Source organism: Fusarium proliferatum (assembly GCF_900067095.1).
Source record: "Fusarium proliferatum ET1 genome assembly, contig: FPRO_scaffold001, whole genome shotgun sequence".
NCBI lineage: Eukaryota > Fungi > Ascomycota > Sordariomycetes > Hypocreales > Nectriaceae > Fusarium > Fusarium proliferatum.
In genome coordinates, this window is record NW_022194790.1 from 5,822,347 (window position 1) to 5,842,251 (window position 19,905).

The 19,905-nt window shown below is 47.9% G+C and overlaps 8 protein-coding genes across 8 annotated transcripts; 4 read left to right on the forward strand and 4 right to left on the reverse strand.

The window, feature by feature from the left end:
- Positions 1-21: 21 nt before the first annotated feature.
- Positions 22-1,160, reverse strand: FPRO_00210 (uncharacterized protein; the record flags this gene model as incomplete). The annotated part of the gene is made up of 2 exons (XM_031225644.1): positions 22-917; positions 971-1,160. The coding sequence occupies 2 exons, from the start codon at positions 1,158-1,160 to the stop codon at positions 22-24; spliced, it is 1,086 nt and encodes a 361-aa protein (XP_031076260.1).
- Positions 1,161-2,069: 909 nt separating this feature from the next.
- Positions 2,070-2,971, forward strand: FPRO_00209 (uncharacterized protein; the record flags this gene model as incomplete). The annotated part of the gene is made up of 2 exons (XM_031225645.1): positions 2,070-2,220; positions 2,301-2,971. The coding sequence occupies 2 exons, from the start codon at positions 2,070-2,072 to the stop codon at positions 2,969-2,971; spliced, it is 822 nt and encodes a 273-aa protein (XP_031076261.1).
- A 1,678-nt stretch (positions 2,972-4,649) lies between these two features.
- On the reverse strand, positions 4,650-6,392 carry FPRO_00208 (uncharacterized protein; the record flags this gene model as incomplete). The annotated part of the gene is made up of 2 exons (XM_031225646.1): positions 4,650-4,778; positions 4,839-6,392. 2 exons carry the CDS (start codon positions 6,390-6,392, stop codon positions 4,650-4,652), a joined length of 1,683 nt encoding a protein of 560 aa, XP_031076262.1.
- A 490-nt stretch (positions 6,393-6,882) lies between these two features.
- On the forward strand, positions 6,883-8,591 carry FPRO_00207 (uncharacterized protein; the record flags this gene model as incomplete). Its single annotated transcript, XM_031225647.1, has 5 exons — positions 6,883-7,049; positions 7,113-7,886; positions 7,936-8,351; positions 8,407-8,427; positions 8,476-8,591. 5 exons carry the CDS (start codon positions 6,883-6,885, stop codon positions 8,589-8,591), a joined length of 1,494 nt encoding a protein of 497 aa, XP_031076263.1.
- Positions 8,592-8,966: 375 nt separating this feature from the next.
- On the reverse strand, positions 8,967-12,651 carry FPRO_00206 (uncharacterized protein; the record flags this gene model as incomplete). Its single annotated transcript, XM_031225648.1, has 3 exons — positions 8,967-10,007; positions 10,060-11,288; positions 11,340-12,651. The coding sequence occupies 3 exons, from the start codon at positions 12,649-12,651 to the stop codon at positions 8,967-8,969; spliced, it is 3,582 nt and encodes a 1,193-aa protein (XP_031076264.1).
- A 367-nt stretch (positions 12,652-13,018) lies between these two features.
- FPRO_00205 (uncharacterized protein) lies at positions 13,019-14,247 on the forward strand (the record flags this gene model as incomplete). Its single annotated transcript, XM_031225649.1, has 2 exons — positions 13,019-13,782; positions 13,830-14,247. The coding sequence occupies 2 exons, from the start codon at positions 13,019-13,021 to the stop codon at positions 14,245-14,247; spliced, it is 1,182 nt and encodes a 393-aa protein (XP_031076265.1).
- Positions 14,248-14,994: 747 nt separating this feature from the next.
- FPRO_00204 (uncharacterized protein) lies at positions 14,995-15,468 on the reverse strand (the record flags this gene model as incomplete). The annotated part of the gene is made up of 1 exon (XM_031225651.1): positions 14,995-15,468. One exon carries the CDS (start codon positions 15,466-15,468, stop codon positions 14,995-14,997), a length of 474 nt encoding a protein of 157 aa, XP_031076266.1.
- A 2,112-nt stretch (positions 15,469-17,580) lies between these two features.
- On the forward strand, positions 17,581-19,243 carry FPRO_00203 (uncharacterized protein; the record flags this gene model as incomplete). Its single annotated transcript, XM_031225652.1, has 2 exons — positions 17,581-18,224; positions 18,277-19,243. The coding sequence occupies 2 exons, from the start codon at positions 17,581-17,583 to the stop codon at positions 19,241-19,243; spliced, it is 1,611 nt and encodes a 536-aa protein (XP_031076267.1).
- Between the last annotated feature and the right edge of the window lie 662 nt (positions 19,244-19,905).

A 19,905-nucleotide genomic window follows, 5' to 3' on the forward strand; every position in this document is an offset into this window, starting at 1 on the left:
TATAATTTATATCCCGCTAATTTAATCAATGTTCTTCTGGTTAACCAAAACATATCGGTATCGCGCCTTTCCATTCTCCATATCAACAACAGCCTGGTTGGCATCCTCCATCGGCCTCTTCTCAACCCAAGGCTTGACATTCTTCTCAACAGCAAGCTGCAGCATCTCCTCGATATCCTTGGGCGATCCAATCAAGCTTCCGCTCAGCTTGAACTGGCCCATGATGAGGTTGAATGCATTGATGGGGGGAAGTTCACCAGAGTCAGGAGCTCCAACCTGCACAAAGTCGGCGCCGTGACGGAGAAGCTTGAAGTAGTCGCTGTAGGGCATCTTGCTGCTTGAGACGGTGCAGATCATGAGATCAATTGTCTTGGCGTTCTTGTTGGCCCAGTCCTCATCGTCGTCAGTAGCGATGTAAGCATCAGCGCCGAGAGCGAGGACTTCTTCCTTCTTGGAGGCCTTGCGAGAAATACCAATGACCTTATCAGCACCAAGAGCCTTGGCGAAGAGAACGCCGAAGTGGCCCAGACCGCCTACACCGACGATACCGACAGTCTTTCCAGGACCGCAGCCGTTGTTACGGAGGGGAGCGTAGACGGTGACACCGCCGCAGAGCATGGGCGCAGCGTACTCTGAGGGGAGACTCTCGGGGATCTTTACGACGAAGCGAGAGTCAGTGCGGTTGTAGTCTGCGTATCCGCCGTAGGACTTTCCGATGTCGTCGGGGTAGATGGAGCCGTAGGTGCTGACCATCTTGGGGCAGTAATTGAGGCGGCCGGCGGAGCACTCGGAGCAGTCGTCGCGGAGACAGCTGCGGGCCTGGGCGCCTACACCGACTCTGTCGCCGACCTTGATGTTTGTGACGTTGGAGCCGACGCGGACAGCCTTGCCGACGATTTCGTGGCCGACACAGCAGGCTGGTTCTGTCAGTACTTGCACCATTGTATGTGTGGACTGAGAGAGCACTTACGGAAAGGTGTCTCGCCCCAACCGGAGCGAAGAATGTGAAGGTCAGAACCGCAGATACCGCAGTGCGTGATCTTGATGTCGACGTCGTTCTCCTCCCACTTCTTGGGCTCAAAGGTATCCCACTCCATCTTTCCATTGACGGAGCTGGGATCGCGGCCAAGCCAGCCCTTGAATTCGTAATCGGTAGACATTTTTGTATACTGGGTAGTTACTTTTGAAGACGAAAAGTAAACAAGATCAGGATTGTATTGAACAGATCATCTACGTGAGTTTGCAAGCTATATATATATGACTTCCACCTCCAAGCTTCTACAACCATCCAAGGCAAGGGCAAGAAAAAAAAAGATCGGACTCCGCAACGTCATCGAAGACCCGAGAATTTATCAGCATCGATGGACGATGTAATGCCATAGAATGGAGATGGATATAAACGGAGTTAAATTTTTCATTTGGGACTGGACGCAAAAAGGAAGCCATCGCCGTTAGTTAGCCCACTAATCGAAGTCCGCATTGTGAAGGGAAAAGGCCCGTAAAGGGAGGGCGACGTCTCCATATCGAGGCGGGTCTGCCACGAGGAAGATGCATCGGCAGTTGATGATTCAATGGAGATACAGTACTAGCTAGACTCGATGGAGAGTGTTACTATTGCTATCTATGGATGGATGGATGGATGGATGGAGCATGTCATTGATCTTGGAGGAGTCGGACGGTGTTACATTTGATCCGAGTGAGTGTTGGGTTGGATTAGAGGTCTGACATCAGCGTCCCGTCACGTTAAATTAAATTCTGCTCGGGTCTTGATGTCAGCAGGTTGCATTAGCGCCATCAGTGCTATCTCCGTAGCAAATCAGAGCCCATCACTGAAGCTTCGATCCCAGCTAATCAACCTTCCAAAGGCTTCAGAAGCAGTGAGAAACCATCAATTGTAAGCAATAAACAGCCCGAGGTCTACGTAGTCTTTTATCTCTACCGCTCAGTAATAAACTCCCTCTTCTTTCCCTCCCGGAGTTTACAATTTCCTCGTCATCCAAGTACATAAAAAGTCTTGACCGAGTATTGAAGGGTCTAACTAATCTTGCACTCTTCACGTAAGAATCCCGATGGCAGAGCTTACTCAACCGCCGGCTCCGAAACGTCACGGCCAGCTGCCCCAGTTAACGGAGCTCAAGGACCCAGATGATGATTGGACGGGGATCACTGAGGCGAGGGATAGACGGAGACGCCAGAACCGCCTGAACCAGAGAGCTTATCGTCAGTCCCCTACTACCCCCCATACATACTGTGTTTTGCTATACTGTACTGTTCATTGAAGTAAAAACTGACTCTAGCAGGTAAACGGAAGGCTCGGAATGAGGAATATGCCAATGTCACCCCCGAAGAAGTCCACACGAATGGAATCCTCATATTCACTACTGCCAGAGAACGTGCTGTTGCATATGCATTCATGCAACTTGTACACATGCAACATAGTCTAAAGAACCATCGTCCGGCGCTTCTACCTTCGCTTATCCGTCTCAACGCCGTTAATGCCGTGTCGAGCAATGCAGTTCACATCGGTATCCCGCTGCAGGGATTATGCTGCGACGATGTGATATCGCCCTGGAACGCGCTAGGTCCCTCGTCCGCAGACGGTACCTTGGTGAAGTCCTCATGTCCCGAATCTTTACGGCCAACAAAGCTACAGATCGAGATTGAGCATCATCCTTGGGTCGATTTACTGCCGTTCCCTCAATTGCGAGATAACATGCTAAAGGGATACACGAGCGGTGTATTTGATGAAGATGAGCTGTGTATTGACATCCTGGGACTGATGAGTAGCCAGGGTTTGGATGATGCTTATCTGATTGTTTGGGGAGAGGCACATGATGGGAAGAGCTGGGAGGTCAGTGTGGGATTTCTGAAGAAATGGGGATGGTTGCTGAAGGGATGTCCGGAGTTGGTTGAATCAACGAATCGATGGCGGCAACAAAGAGGAGAAGCAAAACTAAATATTCAGGTCTAATATACAACAAGCGATGCGATGCCAATTGCGAGAGAAAACGAAGCTATAAGAATGAATGTGAAGAAGGGTAAAAACAGACCGAATGCGACTAAAAACACAACACAGAAAAAGGCAGCAAATCCGTTAACGAAAAACAAGAACTCTTGATGCAAGATCATCACTTGGAATCTAGAAAGGGATCATGCGATGGCCTTCCACTGCAATAATCGAGGATTCCCCAATTCCCATGACAGGTCAAATACCCATCAACAGCGCCAACAGCAACATCTATCGCAAGTTAGCAACAAACCATCATATCCGGAAGGAGAAAATATACTCAAGTCGATGCTCGTTCGATGAACTCGGTTCCCGAAGTCATTCTTGCCCTTCTTCAAACCACTCCAGCACCCGCAGTTGAAGTTGCTTCCCGTCAACTTACACGCCGTACACGACCCGTGAAAATTGCCACTACCACTCTCATCAGCCATCATCCAAAAAACAATAAACAGTGAGAACACTTACTTTGCACCACGATACAGCTCTCCCTCCGAATTAAGCAAACACTTACTCAGCGCCAACCACGTACAAAGATACTTACCGTTCTTATCAGGACATTTGGCGACGAGCCACGGGGAGGACTTGTACCCGGTGAAGCTGTTCTTGCGGGGATGTGTGTCGCCTGCTTTTGCGAGGTAGAAACGCACGTCTTTGCACTTGTCGTAGAAACCGCCTGAGATGAAGCGCGGTGCGATGCGGGAGGGATGGTGCTGGGAGAGGGAGGTTGTGTTGAGGGAGGGAGGTGGGGTAGCGAGAGTGCTGAGGGTGAGGGTCAGGAGGAGGAAAAAAAAAGATGGTCGTTTATAGAAATGTTGGTAATTTTGCTTGAAATTGATTTATGGGTTGCGAATGGGAATGGTGGTTATGGGGAGCTATATACTTCCTTTGGTATATCTGCTTCGAAGGCCATGAGAATGGGAATCCTAAATTACCATGGCGAAGTCATTGAGAACCTCGACAATAACGAACACATTCGTATTTTTTCTTTGGCCAATACATCAGATCCGGTCAAGGCCTTATTGCCATGGCCTCGAGTTGCTATTTCGAGGTGTAGGACAAAGAGGTGAAACACCAGCATCGCCCAATGAGTGACCTCGTTCATGAACATTGCGACTCGATTACAAAGGTATTCCAAAGAACTTGGAAAACAGATACATATTGACGAATGCTGGTAATCTTCTTGGAATATGACCTCTGGAACTTTAGGAAGGAATTGAGTCATGGAACGCATGCTACATGGGACCCAAAGGCCTCGATGTGGGCGATACTTTCTCCTACATCCAACACTCCATTCGTAGGGTGAGAGGGTCGGACAGGCTATTAGATCGAAGATCTTGGGCCTCATACCAGTAGGAAAAGCGCTCAGAGAGAGGCATTCTTTCAAGACATCATCATCAATATTTATATTTCGTTAAGATGACCATGAAAGGCATATCTTGTCCGACACGGGCTGCGTGGTCCACTCAGCGCGAAGATCATTGCAATCTACCGCCCCTCGGGGAGCAATAAAGCCGGACCTTGATACAGGATATCAAAATAAACCCAGCAAAAGATATCCTAAGTTTATCCTTAACTTAGGTATACTAAACTTATGCTAGGTTACCTAAGTTTTTTTTGTCATTTAGGATCAAGGTCCCATCCCTTAATCCCGACTTAAAAGCCTTCTAAAAGGATGCGCCTCCGTATTCAGCACATACTCATCCAAACTGATCAAATCCGGTTCTGAGAAGATCAGGTAGAAGTACTTTAACGTCTCCGAGAACCAAAAACTCTACACTCCCGTTAGCACACACACACACACACACACCCTATCATTAAGTCAATAACTCACCTCCATAGAATCAGTCTTCGACGTCTCCGTACTCGTGACATCATCAACAGCCGCATTCGCAAGCTCAGTGCTCGAATACTTCACAACAGCCTGAAACATATCCCACGCCATATCCTGCCACTTCGGATCAGCCGTGAGTCTATACATGATGAACACACTCTCGATAGCTTCAGGTCGGAGAATATATCGTGGATCGCGCGCGTGGCGGAATCCAGGAGGGAGTTTTTGGTTATTTAGCGGCTTCCAGAGCGTTTCGTTCCATTCGCAGGGTGAGAGGGTCGGACAGGCTACTAGGTCGAAGATCTCGGGCATTATACCGGTCGGAAAAGCGCTATATGCCCAAGCACATCCTCGTGCGAGTCTTTCCCCAATATTAACGTGTTCTGCGATACTGAAGAGTTTTCCAGCGAGTGCAAACATTCCTCCTGCGAAACAGGTGAGATGTTGAGACTCTGTGCTCAACTCGATCTTCTCACCGACCCTGGCATCACCTAAGAACAGCACGTCCTCTTGGTTCGGCAGCATAGGTCTGTAGAGCAAATGCTTGATAATAACATCCGCCGCCGTGCGGTACATGGTTTCGTAGTTCTCGTCCAACCCACCGAGTAGGGCATGCATCTTGGGTAGATACTCATATAGAGAATCAGCCAGCGCACCAAGCGAAAACGTGTTATCGTGCACAGCTTCGTTCTGGAAGTCAAGACACATGGGCCACATTCCCGGTAAAAGAGTACTGTTCTGAATCCTGAGTAAGAACCGCGATACACGATCTGTCGCGTCGTAGAATTTGGGATCGTTGGTTAGTTGTGAGAGTTTGGTAAACTCCATGACCAGCGAGCTCGGTGAGGCTGAAGGGTCGTGAATACCAGCAACTTGCTTGCCCTTTAACGCATCGTCGAAATTAAGCCAGAATCCCGGAAGGCGGTTTGGCGTGTCAAAGGCGATGTATAGCATTTCTCCGAGTTCTGTGGCTTTTTGCAGTAATGCTGGTTCGCGACTTAGTTCATATGAGCTGAGAAGACCGCCGAGATGTCGAATTGTCGTTTCGAAGAGATTGACTGCTTTCTCGTCTGTTTTCCCCCAATCTATCGCCGCGGCCGCACTCGCAGCTTCGTTGAATTCCGCTTTGAGATCCATTATCCAAAGGGTGTCCAGCGCATCAACCAACGAAGCAGCCCACCCGCCAAACGGATCCTTCGCCTGTCCCGTCAGCGGCATCAACTCATCCCTCCCCCAGGCCTTCAACCTATACGACTCCCAGCCTCTCCTAAACTCCCTCTTCACAGCATCTCTCCTCTTCTCAGTCTCCTCCGTCTTAACAAATTTGCCCTTCTCAGCTTGGATTCTGGGCATGCGCTTTGCGTGACCAATAGGTAAAGGCTTGACATCCGCCGGCGGATGAACAAGCCCTACGGTCGACCAGTCAAAAGAGCTCTTTGCAAACACCACGCCGCTTTGGTGCGATAATTGACGCCATAGAAAGAGGGTTGTGAGAAAGGCAGCGATTAGCACGACCCGTGAAGGGAGGCGTCTTGAAGCACGGCGACGAAACATGGTGTGCTGAGACAAAGAAAAGAAAAACAAACACAAAAAACAAAAAAGGTGTAAGATGTCCTGAAATGGCTTCTTTGTTGCAGCTTACGGATTGAGTTAAAGTCAGTAGTGATAAGCCAGCCTATCCTGATCCCTGTGAGGTGGTACCTATCCTACCCTAGCTTACTCCGTAGGGTTGATGGTCCGGAAGCCTAAAACGAGACTATTTCCGTTTGTGGAAGTCCTGGCTTTGATGCTATACATAGCATAAGTGATTCTTTCGCCTTGCCCGAGTCCCGGGAACATATGTCATTGGGACGGCGCTCTTTGAGTAGACTTGGCTTGTGTAAGTGGTTGGAGAGCCGTGGTGTTGGTTTTGGTTAGAATAGGCACGAGCCACTGAGTCTTTTTGAACGACAAATAACAAGATGCGCTTTCTGCTCGCATTCATGAACATGATCTACTGACTTATTATTCCATTTTCTTTCTTTTTTTAATACCATAATTCGCGATGTATCGATTTCTGTTAACATTTCTCTTCGTGCAAAAGGCCCTCACATCATCATGCGACGCAGAGCCCTTAGTTCTCCAACTTCAAGACGTCCAAGTCCTTCCAGATGTCGCCAACTCATTCATGAAAGGGATTCCGGCTAAAATAGGGACACCGCCTCAGAATCTGTTCTTTTGCCTTGGGCGTACGTTCCCACTTCAATAATCACTATATACGACTAACACGGACAGTGATCTGAATAATACATGGATATACGCCGACCCATTCTGCAAAGACTCAGGCATCCCAAACGACGAATCATGCAAAGTCCGAAGAGGAGGAATATTCAACGAAGAGAAGTCCACGAGTTTCACAGGAGCGAGGGACATCGTCAAAGCAGGTGGTGCACCAGACGAGACATTCTTTAAAGGCGGGCAATACGGAGTTCGGAACCTTGTTGAAAGCGCAAACGGCGCAGTCGACACTTTCAATCTCGAAGGTTCCGCCGATCTCGACGACTTTCCCTTTGGCATACCGACGAGTAAATGGGATGATACATACAGCACTCTAAGTCCTCTTGGTCTAGGCAGTAATTCAACGTATCTCAACGCCTTGCGCAAAGCGGGAAAGATTGGTTCGCGAGTATGGTCCATATTCTGGGGTCGTATGTGGATCAAAGAACCTCTCGACGGATTGATGATACTGGGCGGTTATGACGAGAAGAAAGTTACTGGTGCTAATTACACTGCGCCGCTTGTATATGGGGATTTTGATGGCTCGGATGGGTGCTGGACTGGCATGAAGGTGACTTTGACTGATATCCAGATCAATTATCTCGGTGGAACGAATGTCAGCATCTTTCCCAAGGGGACAACGCTGCAGTGCTGTATCGATCCGGCGAATCATTTGCTTTTTGAAGCACCGACGCCGTATATACGAAATTTTGAGTCTATCAGCGGTTTGAAGACGAATTACTCGTCTAGTGGACTGCACTGGAACGCTCTTCAGACAGGCCTGGATAAGCAGTACGTTGTATCAATCTCCAATTATGCTCGAAACCACTGACACTCGTAGGTTCCTGGCAGACCTGACCTTTCATCTCGACTCCGGCCTCAAGATCCGCGTCCCAAACAACCAATACATGATTCCCACCGTCGACATCGCCTCCAACGGCTCACGAACAACCGATACCTCCAAACGCGACATTCTCATAACAGACATTGAAGACGAACCGCCCATCCTCGGCAGATATTTCCTCACAGCGGCCTATCTCATGGTCAATCACGATGCTGGGACTTTTACGCTCTGGCAAGCCAATGCTACTCGAGAAAGAAGCCCCGTGAGAGTATTCGATGAAGAGATAGGAGAGAAGTGTGAGAACACTACGGGGGTTATACAGCCCTCTGCATCTGAGAGTTCAAGAACAGATAAAGGGGTTGGTTCGAATTCGGGCTCACCCTCTGGTGCGATAATCGGCGGCGCCATTGTTGGTGCCGTAGCTGGGGCAGTGCTGATAGGGCTGGGTATTACTTACTTTCTGATCAGACGGAAACGAAAATCTGGCAAGTAATTTCTCGAATTTCCTGTTGTGAGGGTGCTAACTGGGGTAACAAGATACATACTACTTTTATCCTGCTCACGAGGAGCTACAGAGAGCGGATATATACGAGATGGATGGGAACACAGGAGCCGACGACGAATCCTACATGAAAGCTGGAATTCAGAAGTGATGGATAAGGAGTGTATGCTGTGTAGGAAGTATTAGAAAGCCAGGTGATGGAGAGTTGGTTGCAACGGGATCTAATGCTTCCTGACTTACTCCAAACGTCATGTATTGTGGAGCTAAGAGCGGTTTTAATAAAATTTGTATGAAATAATAGATCGCAATGAATATGAAAGGAAAGCTGTTGCATACAGGTCATTGCGAAAGAGCGTACTTGCTTGGCTGCATTTGTGTAAAGCCAGCCTAGGATCCCTGTAACATAGGCTCGAGGTTTATGTTTGTACCTTCGACGCCTCAATTTCGCGTTCTTATATCAATCCACGATTTGCATACGGCTACTAAGATTCAAACTTAAAAACAGTAAATAACACGTATCCAGTGTCTAGATAGCTGACGCAGCCTCAGATAGCACACTGAGCAAGCTTACAGCAGCGCTGCCAATTCCAACTACACCACCTGGAACACCCTTATCATAGGACCTTACGCTGTGATGAAGTCCACTCCTGCCATTCTTTCTCCTGTAAGGGTTGCGTTTTGTGCGTATAATAGGCCCATCAGGCCCATCAAATTGGGTTCCGTATAAAGCCTCTTGTTTACGCCCGGACTTTTCTTGCTTCTTTTCGGCCTCCTTGCGCGGGGGATACCATGCGACATCGCCATGACGAGTCTTGGTAGTCCCCCTGCGATGTGTTCGAACAGCTGCGTTATCCTTGTCGCCGCCTTCGATCAGAGGGATGAAGGACACCTCTTCGTCATCGATGTTTGCGAACACAGGATGTCCTTGCCCGGAAGAACTTCCGCCTTCAAGATATGGCGGTGGAGGACGGGAGGTTATCGTCGCTTCACTATCGTGAACGAGCTTTGCCACCTGTTCTCTGGATAAATTACCAAGTATGGCTACATAATCTGGTCTTGCTTCGTATCGCACGCCGGCTTGTTGCAGAACCTCGACACTGACAAGTTTGCGTGATATCTTCGTCCAATGGGCATCGTCGGCTATTTTTCTGCCATATTGATCGGGGGCCATGTGTCGAGAGGATTGAGCAAGACCGGGCCGATCGTTATTACGTTTGTGTGTGGGCAATGAGACATAGCTTGGTGATGTTTTCTTCATTGGGAGATAAGTTCCTACTGGCGAAACCTGTGCTGTCAAGGCCTGTTGTAGAGTGTCTGCCCCCCTTGATGCGAGCCTAGCTTGGATCTGTTGCATGACTGAATCCCTTTTATCAAGGGCAATAATGTCCTTTGTTGTAATGAGATCCATTTGTATAGTTGCATCAAACTTGGGCTCCATGCCTGGCCTCTTTTGGCCACGAGGGACAGTTTCCAGAGGGTTGTCAAGGGATTTAGGGGCATGAGAGAGTTTATTGGTCGTAGTATCGGCAATATATCCAAGGTCGTTGATATAGGCCATGAGGATATCCTGCTCCATGTCAGCATCAGTCAAAGAGCTTCAAATACTCTATATAGCTCACCTTCTTTTTGCTTAGGACTTGAGAAGAGAATCCTTCTTTCTCCAGCAGTAGCTGGAAATGTCGCCATAAAGCGTCATTCCCTCCTGAAAAGGATTCAGCATTCCAGTGGGCGAAAAGGTGAGCAGCAATATGGTCGACCTTGTCCTTGATTTCTTCGAGGTAAGATTGGTGTTGATCGTAAATTTGAGGCTTTTGTAACTGGATTGAGTCTAGTAGCAGCTCAATTGCCATCCTTTTACCAGCTAAGACAGGCTCTATGGGCTTCAGTTCACCACTCTTGGAACCCTCCTCCCCGGCAAGACTTATCTCCTCATGATACGTATCAAGTAAAGAATTGACTCGCTTCATTGCGAAATCCCAATCCTCGACTAGTGAATGGAGATGATTTGTGTAGGATTGTTGGATGTGCATAGGCAACTCTTTTCGTTCCTCGGCGACTTCATCTCGCAGCCGCCTAAGAGTCATTTCAAGTCTATACAATTTAGTAGCCACGTTGGCGAAATCTGTGCCATGTGTACCAGCGCGTCGATATGAGGCCTGGACCAGCTCCCGAATGGCGTCAATCTGAGCAAGATCACTACTTTCGGTCTTTGTAGATTCTGAAGAGTCTACAGATGCTGCTGCTTCCCAAAATCTCTTTCGAGCAGAGATTGCCATTTTATCACCGGCGAAGCGACCCTGGAAGAAATTGAAGACGGCAAACTCATCTCTCGTCATAATATACGAGTCAGGCTGATCCTGTACTTTGGCCCATATTTCTTCCAGGGCAGATTCAAGGATCTCTCTGATGGAAGGATACGAAGCCCCGTCAGGACTTTCACGAGCGATCTCGAGGCTCTGCGCAACAATATCTTGTTGAGATAGTGCGGGCTTAGACGAAGACTCACCAGGGGCTTCCTTGAAAGGTGGGAATGACACAGACTGGCCTCCCTTCATATCTTCTGGGCGAGTTGCCTGTGCAGCTTCCTGCTTTTCGCATGCTTCTGTGACCGGTGAAATTTCTAGGTTGGCTGGTGCTTGACTCCTCACTTCCTCCTGCAACAGTTTGATCTCATCAATATTGGGCAGGAATACCCGTGTGGCATTCATCTGCACCTTAATACTGTCGAGAGTCGAACGAATGGGCATCACTTGGGCCTCTCCAAAGGCATCAGTTGAAACAACATGACCATATAATACCGAGGTCTTCGCATCGACTACCCATGAGCCGGAGTCACCGGGATTTAACGCTGGGGGCTCATTAGTCGGCTGTTTATAACAGAGTACCCAAATTCACTTACAAGAGCCATGCTCCATGGCAAGATCATAGACCTCAACAAACGATGATCCGGGGGATATCAGCACAGAGGAAGTGTCAAGAGACATCTCTCCAATCGGCTTGGCACCTTTCTTTAGTACCATGACTTGCCTAGACACTGATACACAAGGATTCCCAACTGGGAATATGATGGGTTCAAGGTCGGCTTCTTCCTCAAAATCTGACGAGTCAGACTGTCCAACTTGGACAACTCTATTAGGTAATGTCGCTTGTTGGCTCAAATCAATAATAGCCCAGTCATAGTTTTGAGCCATTGGAGTATCGAATGTATTGCAAATTATGGTACCGATTTCCAAAGTGTTTTGAGACGCAGTGGTGTCCAGTCCCTTGCCATCCAAGTGCTCAGGATGCTGCACTGAGCTTTCAGTCGTGATCGTGGACTCGCAATCAGAGTCGCTTTCGCTCTCGGAAGCGTCCGAGGATGAGGATGAGAAGGGCACCTCTCTATCATGCGTCAAGAGCTGATCAGATAGAGGGCTGTGCAATTTCTTCAGAGAATGGGCAGCTGTCAAGCCAACTAGACGCTTGTGAGTGGCTTCTACCACAATAATACCACCAAAAGTCGCTACGACAGACACATTGCCTCGCCTCAGCCTGATGGGCGTTCCACACCATGTTCTCTCTGGCACAGAGTCTGCCAGAACCTCTATCGCCTCGTCATCCGTCAGTCGCAAGAGTGCCTTTTCCAGCACAAACACCCGAAAGTCAGGCAAAAGCTCTTCTTCAACATGACCTTGCGCGAAGAACTTTCTCACTCTCTTGGCGATCTTTCTTTCGCATTGAATGACGATATGAAGTTGGGCGCTTAGTGAACTGAGTCCCAGGTATTTCAGCTTCATAGAGATATCTCCGGGGTTCTTCTTCCTCTTGAGGATGTAATCTAGTAGTGGTTGGGTGTACAGGACTTTGATGTCGAAGAATCGCGCTTTCAGGCGGTCAGAGACAGGCCTGTCGAAATGCCTAAGATCAGCCCCGGGAAGCTCTAAGCCAGGAGGCTCGTTTGGATCATCCTGAGATGATGGCGTGGTGATTCCGATACCAGAATCAGACTCCTCGTACTGTGGTGTCTTGGGATCAACTCGTTGGTCGGGTTTCGATATGATATCTGGAGGTGAGCGAAAAGGAACAGAAGCTCGCCAGTTTGACAACTTGTGCCTCAGGCCTTCCGTACATTCGACATCTGGGCTATCTTGGGTAGCCACCTGGGTTGAACTTCCCTCGCCGCCTCTCAGGTGGGACGGCAGTTGCCCCTGCCATCTTTCAACGGTCGTCATTTCGGCATATCGAAGTTTGTACAATTAAACTTCTTGACGTTGATAGAAGATTCGACCGACTACAGAATGTTCAAACTGTTGAAGGCAGCATATGTAAGACGTGACAAGTGCGCTTGGGGCTCAGCTTCGAGGGCGGTGGCTAAGCATCAAGACTGCATAAGTAGCTGCATGAGTATCACATATCCGACCAATCACTACACCACCGCCAATCCGAAGTCGATTTTCAAGCCTAGATCTGCAACCAGACTCTACATCAGGCCGTCTTCTACAAAGTTGCAATAATGTCGAGGTTTCTCCCCCTGACTTTCTGAATCGAAGCGCATTCCAGGTCTTGAAACTCATCACGGTTTCTAATCTTCCACATACAATGGCATCAAGGATCAGTAATGAATTCAGTCAAGATGTGTATCTGGGCATAGTGATGACTTTGTGGTCATGGGATCTGTCTCAGTCCTGCAATGAACGACGACCTCATGCCTGTATCCATCAGCGCTGCATCGGCGGTCGCATTCCTCAGCTTCAGCGATATTTTGCGTACTACAAAGCAATTGTTTCGGCGTACATGGACGCAACCACTGCGAGTGAAAGACGCATAGAAACACACGAGGATCTGTTTCAGGTCGTTTCCATCTTAAAGTCCAATCCGGACGCAACTCTATCGGAACTGTGCCGATTGACTTGTGCGAATACGAATACAACCTCACATCAGACTGATGGAACAAGTCAAGTCGATGCAGTGGCACTTGGCGTGAAGGCACTTCTGATGATCGACCCTTCAGCACTGCATCATTCTTCTGACAGACTCGAGAAAGGGACCTATCGAATTCACTGGAAAGAAGATGTACCTCTCAGCAAATACGTGCAAGACTCGTTTCCACTTGGTAATCACAATGTGCTAAGCTATAACAATAGCGAGCTATTTGCGGATATAAAGAAGGAACTCAGAGCCGTCAACCTGAAGAAACGACTGGGTATCACTATCAGTGCGACATCAGATATTCGCAACCACCTGCATTTTGATAGAAAAAACAACTACCTCGAGGTTTACCACTACACCACCTTTCTGAAGGAACAGTTGAGAGTGACTCGGGATGCTGGAGATTGTTCCAGTCCGTCTTCTTCGCTGAAGAGGTAAGGTCCATGCAAACAAGAACTCTCAGGTTGCTTACAGTATGCAGAGGAGTATTACCACGCCAACTAGTCCTTGAGATATTGGACTCTCTACAAGGAACTCTGTTCCCGCTTTCGGATCCAAGATCCAAGAAGCTTCTCCGTTCACTCATATCGAAATGCTCTTTCGATCCAGACATCCTCAACTTTGAATTCAGTTCCGTCAGACGTGTGGGAGAAGAGAGCATTCCATATGTCTACTTAGCCGAACGACTGGCAGACTTATACAACGAGCTTCAAACCCCTCGACCTCGTGGCTGGCTCCAGCAGTCCATGCAGAGAAAAAGTGGTGCGAGACATGTAATGATGGCTACGCTCATCGGAGTCATCTTTGCTGTGCTCTTGGGAATAGCATCGCTTGCTGTAAGTTCGTATCAAGCTTGGATAGCATATCAGGCATGGAAGCACCCCGTTCAGCCTTCCTAGAGCCTTATGATTCAGTCAAGAAGCATAATGACCGCAGCAACTTCCTCTGCGGCAATTCTCTCTGAAATGAGTCAATTCGGTGCTTCAGGTATCACATACGACCACAGCTCGTGGAGAACGCGGGACCCCTACGCCTTAGCTTGGTATGTGCTTATGGAAGGTCAATTGACCCGACGCAAAAAGATTAGAATAAGAATAGCAATGGACCGTAAGATATCACGGAAGCTTGGCATTTGCGGGTAGATTGACGTTAGTTTAGATAGCCTGGCGAACTTGGAAGCCTTAATCGCCGTTCGTAATCTACCGGCCTCTTCACTAATTAGCGTCTTGGCTTGTAGCTCCTATCCTGTGGTTAGTCGTGTCTGTAATCAAGATTCCATCAAAACGTATGGAACAAAGACCGAGAGGATGCTCGTTCACTGTGTGCCTCTAGATTACTGGTATCACAATCCCAATAGTATCGCGCGCCCTGTATGGCAATTTCATACGTGACATCCTAGCTTTGCAATCAACTGAAACATATAACTAAGTAAATCATTATAACAATCTCGGTACTGTCCCTCATATAACATCAAAATACTTGAACTCATGACAACATCCAAACTGTGTTTCTCCACTACCACCACTCTTTCCGAGCTGCAAACACCCTATCCACAAGGGTAGCCACAGGCGCATCAAACTTACTTTGCTGCAAATGAACCACTGCGGCTCAACTCCTCATCTATTCCATATTTGAAGGCCTACACCTTATCGCTGAGCCAACCACTGACGCAAAAGATATTTCGCACGATCCAAATGAGAAATAGCATAATTGTAGTCCTGAAAATACGTCATGGCCGCAACAGGTTCATTCGAGCTCTGGAGATCATGTATATCGCATAGAAGATCAAGTGTATCTCTATGTTTAGCAGACTTGCACATGAGGTCATTCCCTTCGCTGTCTGGAAAACGTCGATTATTGAGAAGGGATCTATTCTCGCCTAGTTTTAAGTACTTGTCTACAGCACGCAGGTGACGGAGTATCCCGTTACCCTCTAGATCCTCAATCACCTCTTGTACCTGTTCTTCATTCTCATCAGTAGCTAAGAGCCCTATCGTCGTAACAACTGGATCTTCGCTGTTGCACGAGGTCCCAGACAAGGCTTCAGCATCTGGCACATCAATATCCCGATTGACGCTATCGTCAAAGGAGTATTCCATTTCGTTGCTCTGGTTCGACATCTGCATGCCCAATCGCGAAGGGAACAATACGATACGTGCCGATAAGTGTTCAAGACGCGTCGAAGATTCGCGGAAGGGACCTGCCAAGCGACGACCTTCTCGAACTACACTATCTTCCGATTATATGGTATTATAGTACTTGAGTATGTGTATAAGGATTACGCGACGTATACGAGAACAACTGATTATGATCGCGGGCTATGATACGGTTTAGATATCCTGCACAGAAGATGTTATTTATGGAGGCGTCACTTGACTGCCCGGTGTACGTGTACTCCGTGCTATTGAGGCCATACTTACACTTATCTTCGTTCGTAGTAGTTGACGGCCTGACGATAGATGATGATGTAGGATGGAAGAAAGCGAGTAAGTTCTACTGCCTCACAGGGAGATGTACGCTTCTTATAGTCAAGGAGTTCATCTTCAAGACCCCGCAATTGCGTGGTCACATCGTTATAATTGGTCCTTTGTCAAGTTCACCCTCCATCTCGCGGCCGTTCCCCTTGTGATTGGGCCTGCCGAGTAGGGCTGGACTTCTCAGTCCAGATTGCTAGCCCTTGTTACAGGCAAAGCAGAAGATCTGTTTAGAGTAGAACAGCTTAGATCCGGGGCGGTCCATCCCGCGACTAGCCAAGTCGAATCGACAATTAGTGCATATCCCAGTCAGCCATACTAACAGCAAAAGCTCTCGGTAAAGGGATCAGCCTGGAATAGGATCTCGGTTTTGCACAAGATATTGATTCTACTGGTATACGATCGAGCTCACCGCAAGATACATCAGCTTCTCATATCTGTCGAGTACATGTACGGTCTATCGGAAATAGTCAGAAGCAAGCACGCCATGCTTTAACCCGATCTTGGGAATTCAACATTATCGAATGAGCGTAAAGTGGCAGTCCATTTGACCACTGAAATTGGATCCGTGCAGCTAATCGGTGGGTTTTCTAACGGCATGTTACAGACAATGGTTAGGAGCTAGAAGTAAATGCTTACAAGTATGTGATGCAAAAGCGTAGGGGTGATGGGATATTCCAAGTCTGCTTTTATCGTTGATAAGCTCGAATATAGGGGTCTTTAAACTCGTCGGGTCCACCCCGTGGTGAACAAACGACTATATCTCGATTCTTGCTCCTCAGCATAAAGTCCTGGGTAAAGTTTTACCATGTGAAACAACCCTCGGAATAAAAGCCCGGAGCTCGCGGAGGCCGATAGATAACAAAAATATGGAGAGGCATAATAGCACCCCCGAGGATTGGGTCTAGACGAGAGCGACGTGATCGAAAGCCAAATGTGAAGAAACTCGGTCACGGGGGATTGAAGGGCCACCCTAGCAGAGAAGCTGACTCAGAATAGGTTTAGCAGGTTTTTCGGAGGACAGTGATAGGGATTTGTAGTGCAGATCCATTTTCTTCCACCTAAACTACCCAAGGAACTGTGCCATACAACATAGTGGTCGCAAACGATAATTTTGAGGTCTACTTCGCTAGCCTAGCAGTCGAAGAACTCCTTGCCAAAACTGGCGCAGCATTCTGATAAAGACCGAATCACTTTATTCAGCATGGGAATCGCGTACGCTACCCCCACGGCATCCTCCAATTACACCCAGGCAGGTGTTTCCGCTTCTCTGTTGAAATGTGGGTGGTATGACAGCTGGCAGAGGGATGAGTGTGCCTCGCAAGTTGGTGCACTGTCGATGCCCCAAAGTTTCTTGAATTTATCGCATATATCAATGACTTGACCTGATCTCTCAGCGTACTTGCCTAACTTACGATGAAAAGTAAATACAAACAAATCGGTTCTGCTTGCATCGTTAGCGGTTTTGGTAGCCATCATGAATGCATTGAATGACTTCTGCGGGCTTTGTTGTCAATCAGGCTGTGACCAACACAACCAACACAACCAACAGTTCTTCACATACACACGCATCTATGATGTGAAGGGAGGCCCACCAAACGACCAGGTTTGACTATCAATATTAGCCAAAGACCAAGTTCATCAACAGATCAGGCTGCCGTCGTTTCCCACGCTTATAATGCCCAATTTCCTCCGGTTCCTAGATACTCAGAACTAATTAAATGTTCCGGCAACCTGCAAACTTTATCCTAAATCAGAATGCCGTCGCACAACGAAGAGCGAGTGCAGGGAGTGAAGGATCTGTCGCCTCGCCGAGACGCGTCAGATGCCATCAACCAATTGGTGACCTTGCTTCACCAGTACTGTTCCGAGGGCGGTTTCGATACCCTGAAGCAAGTCGTCGGAGAGAACGAAGAACTCAAACAAGACAAAACAAAGCTCCAAAACGCATACGATACGAACATCGAAGCGCTATCTCGACATAAGACTGAGTTTGAGAGACAGAAGGTCGATTTTGAGAAGCAGCTCGGCTCTCAAAGGGCACAGAACGAGGCAATCCTCAAAGCAAAACAAGCAGCCGACGAAAGCATCAAAAAACGCCAAGATGAATTGACGGCGCTGCAAGAGAAGCTCGAGATGCAGTCATCATATGCCAAACAGTTGATGAATGAGATTAAGAAAAAGGAGTCCACGATCAATGCACTCGAGGCTACTAACGCTTCGCAGCAGGAAAAGTTGACGAAAGCAGAGAAAGAGTCGGCAACGTATCAAAGTGCAAGGGAGTCTATGCAAAAGCGAGTAGATGGTCTAACTACGAGCTTAGACCAAGTGCGCGGAAGATTAACAACGTTTCATTCTTTCGTTGTCGAGCTTGACAACTTTGAGGCCAGAAGAGCCGAAGTGTACGTTAAAGCCAGAGTGCTATTACAGCCAACTTCTAATGTGCTTGAGTAGTGGAGATGCTTTGGATAGTATCTTGAAGAACGCGCTCAACCTCATGGAATCGTCCATTGGGATCGCTCTAGACGAAGCATGCCTGACTGACGCCGCAGTATGGGGAAGGCTTCGAAATCACGCTTCCATCCAGCGCACTATCCCTCTCCCTGCTTCTAACTCTCCAGCCGCTAAGCAAATGAGGGTTGCTGCCGGTCTCAGGATCTACAGCATGGCTCTCACCGATCATGTCTTCAGATCAACATATCTCACTCAAAACAGTGATTTCGAAGATGTCCTACGGGATTTAGAGACAGAGGATCCAATGCATGAAGCTTTCACGCGTGCGGTTTTGCTGAAGATCCAGCCAGCAAGGCAAGCCCGAAATAGAGAAGCTCGTGCCAAGATGGTTGCTGATCAAGTTTCTGATGCCATTGCCGACTTGGTCCCTTCTTCACAGAAGGAAACTTTGAAAGCACGCCTGTACCAGGTCTCATTGGAGGCATGCAAGGCCTGGTTAATTGTTCAGCAACTATTGGAGCCAGTCCGCCCAGTATTCTCTTTGCGTATGCCTGAGGACTGGGTGCCGTTACCATCGTTGGAATCCCAACGCAACAGCAAGGCCGGATTATCCGGCGTAGCTCGGGAGCCTTTGGTGACGCGGGCAGAAAACCAGGGCCAGCCGAGAGCTAAGTCTCAGCCGATAGAAATTGACGACATCATGCAGGTTATCTGGCCAGCATTTTATGTTCCATCTTCTCAACATGAGGATGATGTCGGTGACCAAGTTCCGGAACTTGTCCACAGAGGGCATGTCATTACACGTTCACAAGGCAGGGAGGCAGAGGTCGAAACTTCACGCAGAAATGCGAGAAAGAACGCAAGACAGAACAATGGATCTAGCCCTACACAGAGGAAGAGAAGAGACTCAGCTGTTTTTTTATCCAAGACTTTTCCTGGAGGTATTGGTACGGAAAAGGGCAATTAAAGTAGTTCACAGCTGAGGACTACCTTATACATAACAGCACAGTCGCCAGGGCCTTTCCCTTCTCCGCCTCTTCCTTTCTATTCTTCCTTCTCTTTTTCTTTCTTTTCAACTTTACTTCTTTTATTCTTTCCTTCTCTCCTCCTTTATTTTCTTCTCTCTCCTGCAAAGATTCTCTTTTATCAGATTGTTTAATGGTCCCCTACCTCACGTTCAGTGGTACAGTTGTATTTATCAGTAGCCATCACTCATTTGGCTATAATCTACAGAACAACAAGTTAATAAAAACTCGAATGTGAGAAAGAATAATGATGCTCTTCCGGGAAAAGCTAGTCTCGCAATTTAGCTGTTCTGATGATGTTGTTTGTATGATACAATGTTCATGGACTAAACTTTACGACCGTGGTAACTCAGACCTCACAAAATCGCTCGTCATCCATCTTCCTCGATAATTTCTTTCTGTGTAGATCGTAAAGAGCCCAGTTCTACGAGCATTCTTCTCACAAAACTGGGGAATCCGAAGCTCTCAAAGTAGCGACAGACGACAAATGATACTAGTGCCAAACACTATAAAACAAGTGGAAAGACCGCGATACCATGGCAACATGTAGCGAGATCTGCCATGCCAGCGGACTTGAGGTCGATATTCCAGGGCCATGTGAAAG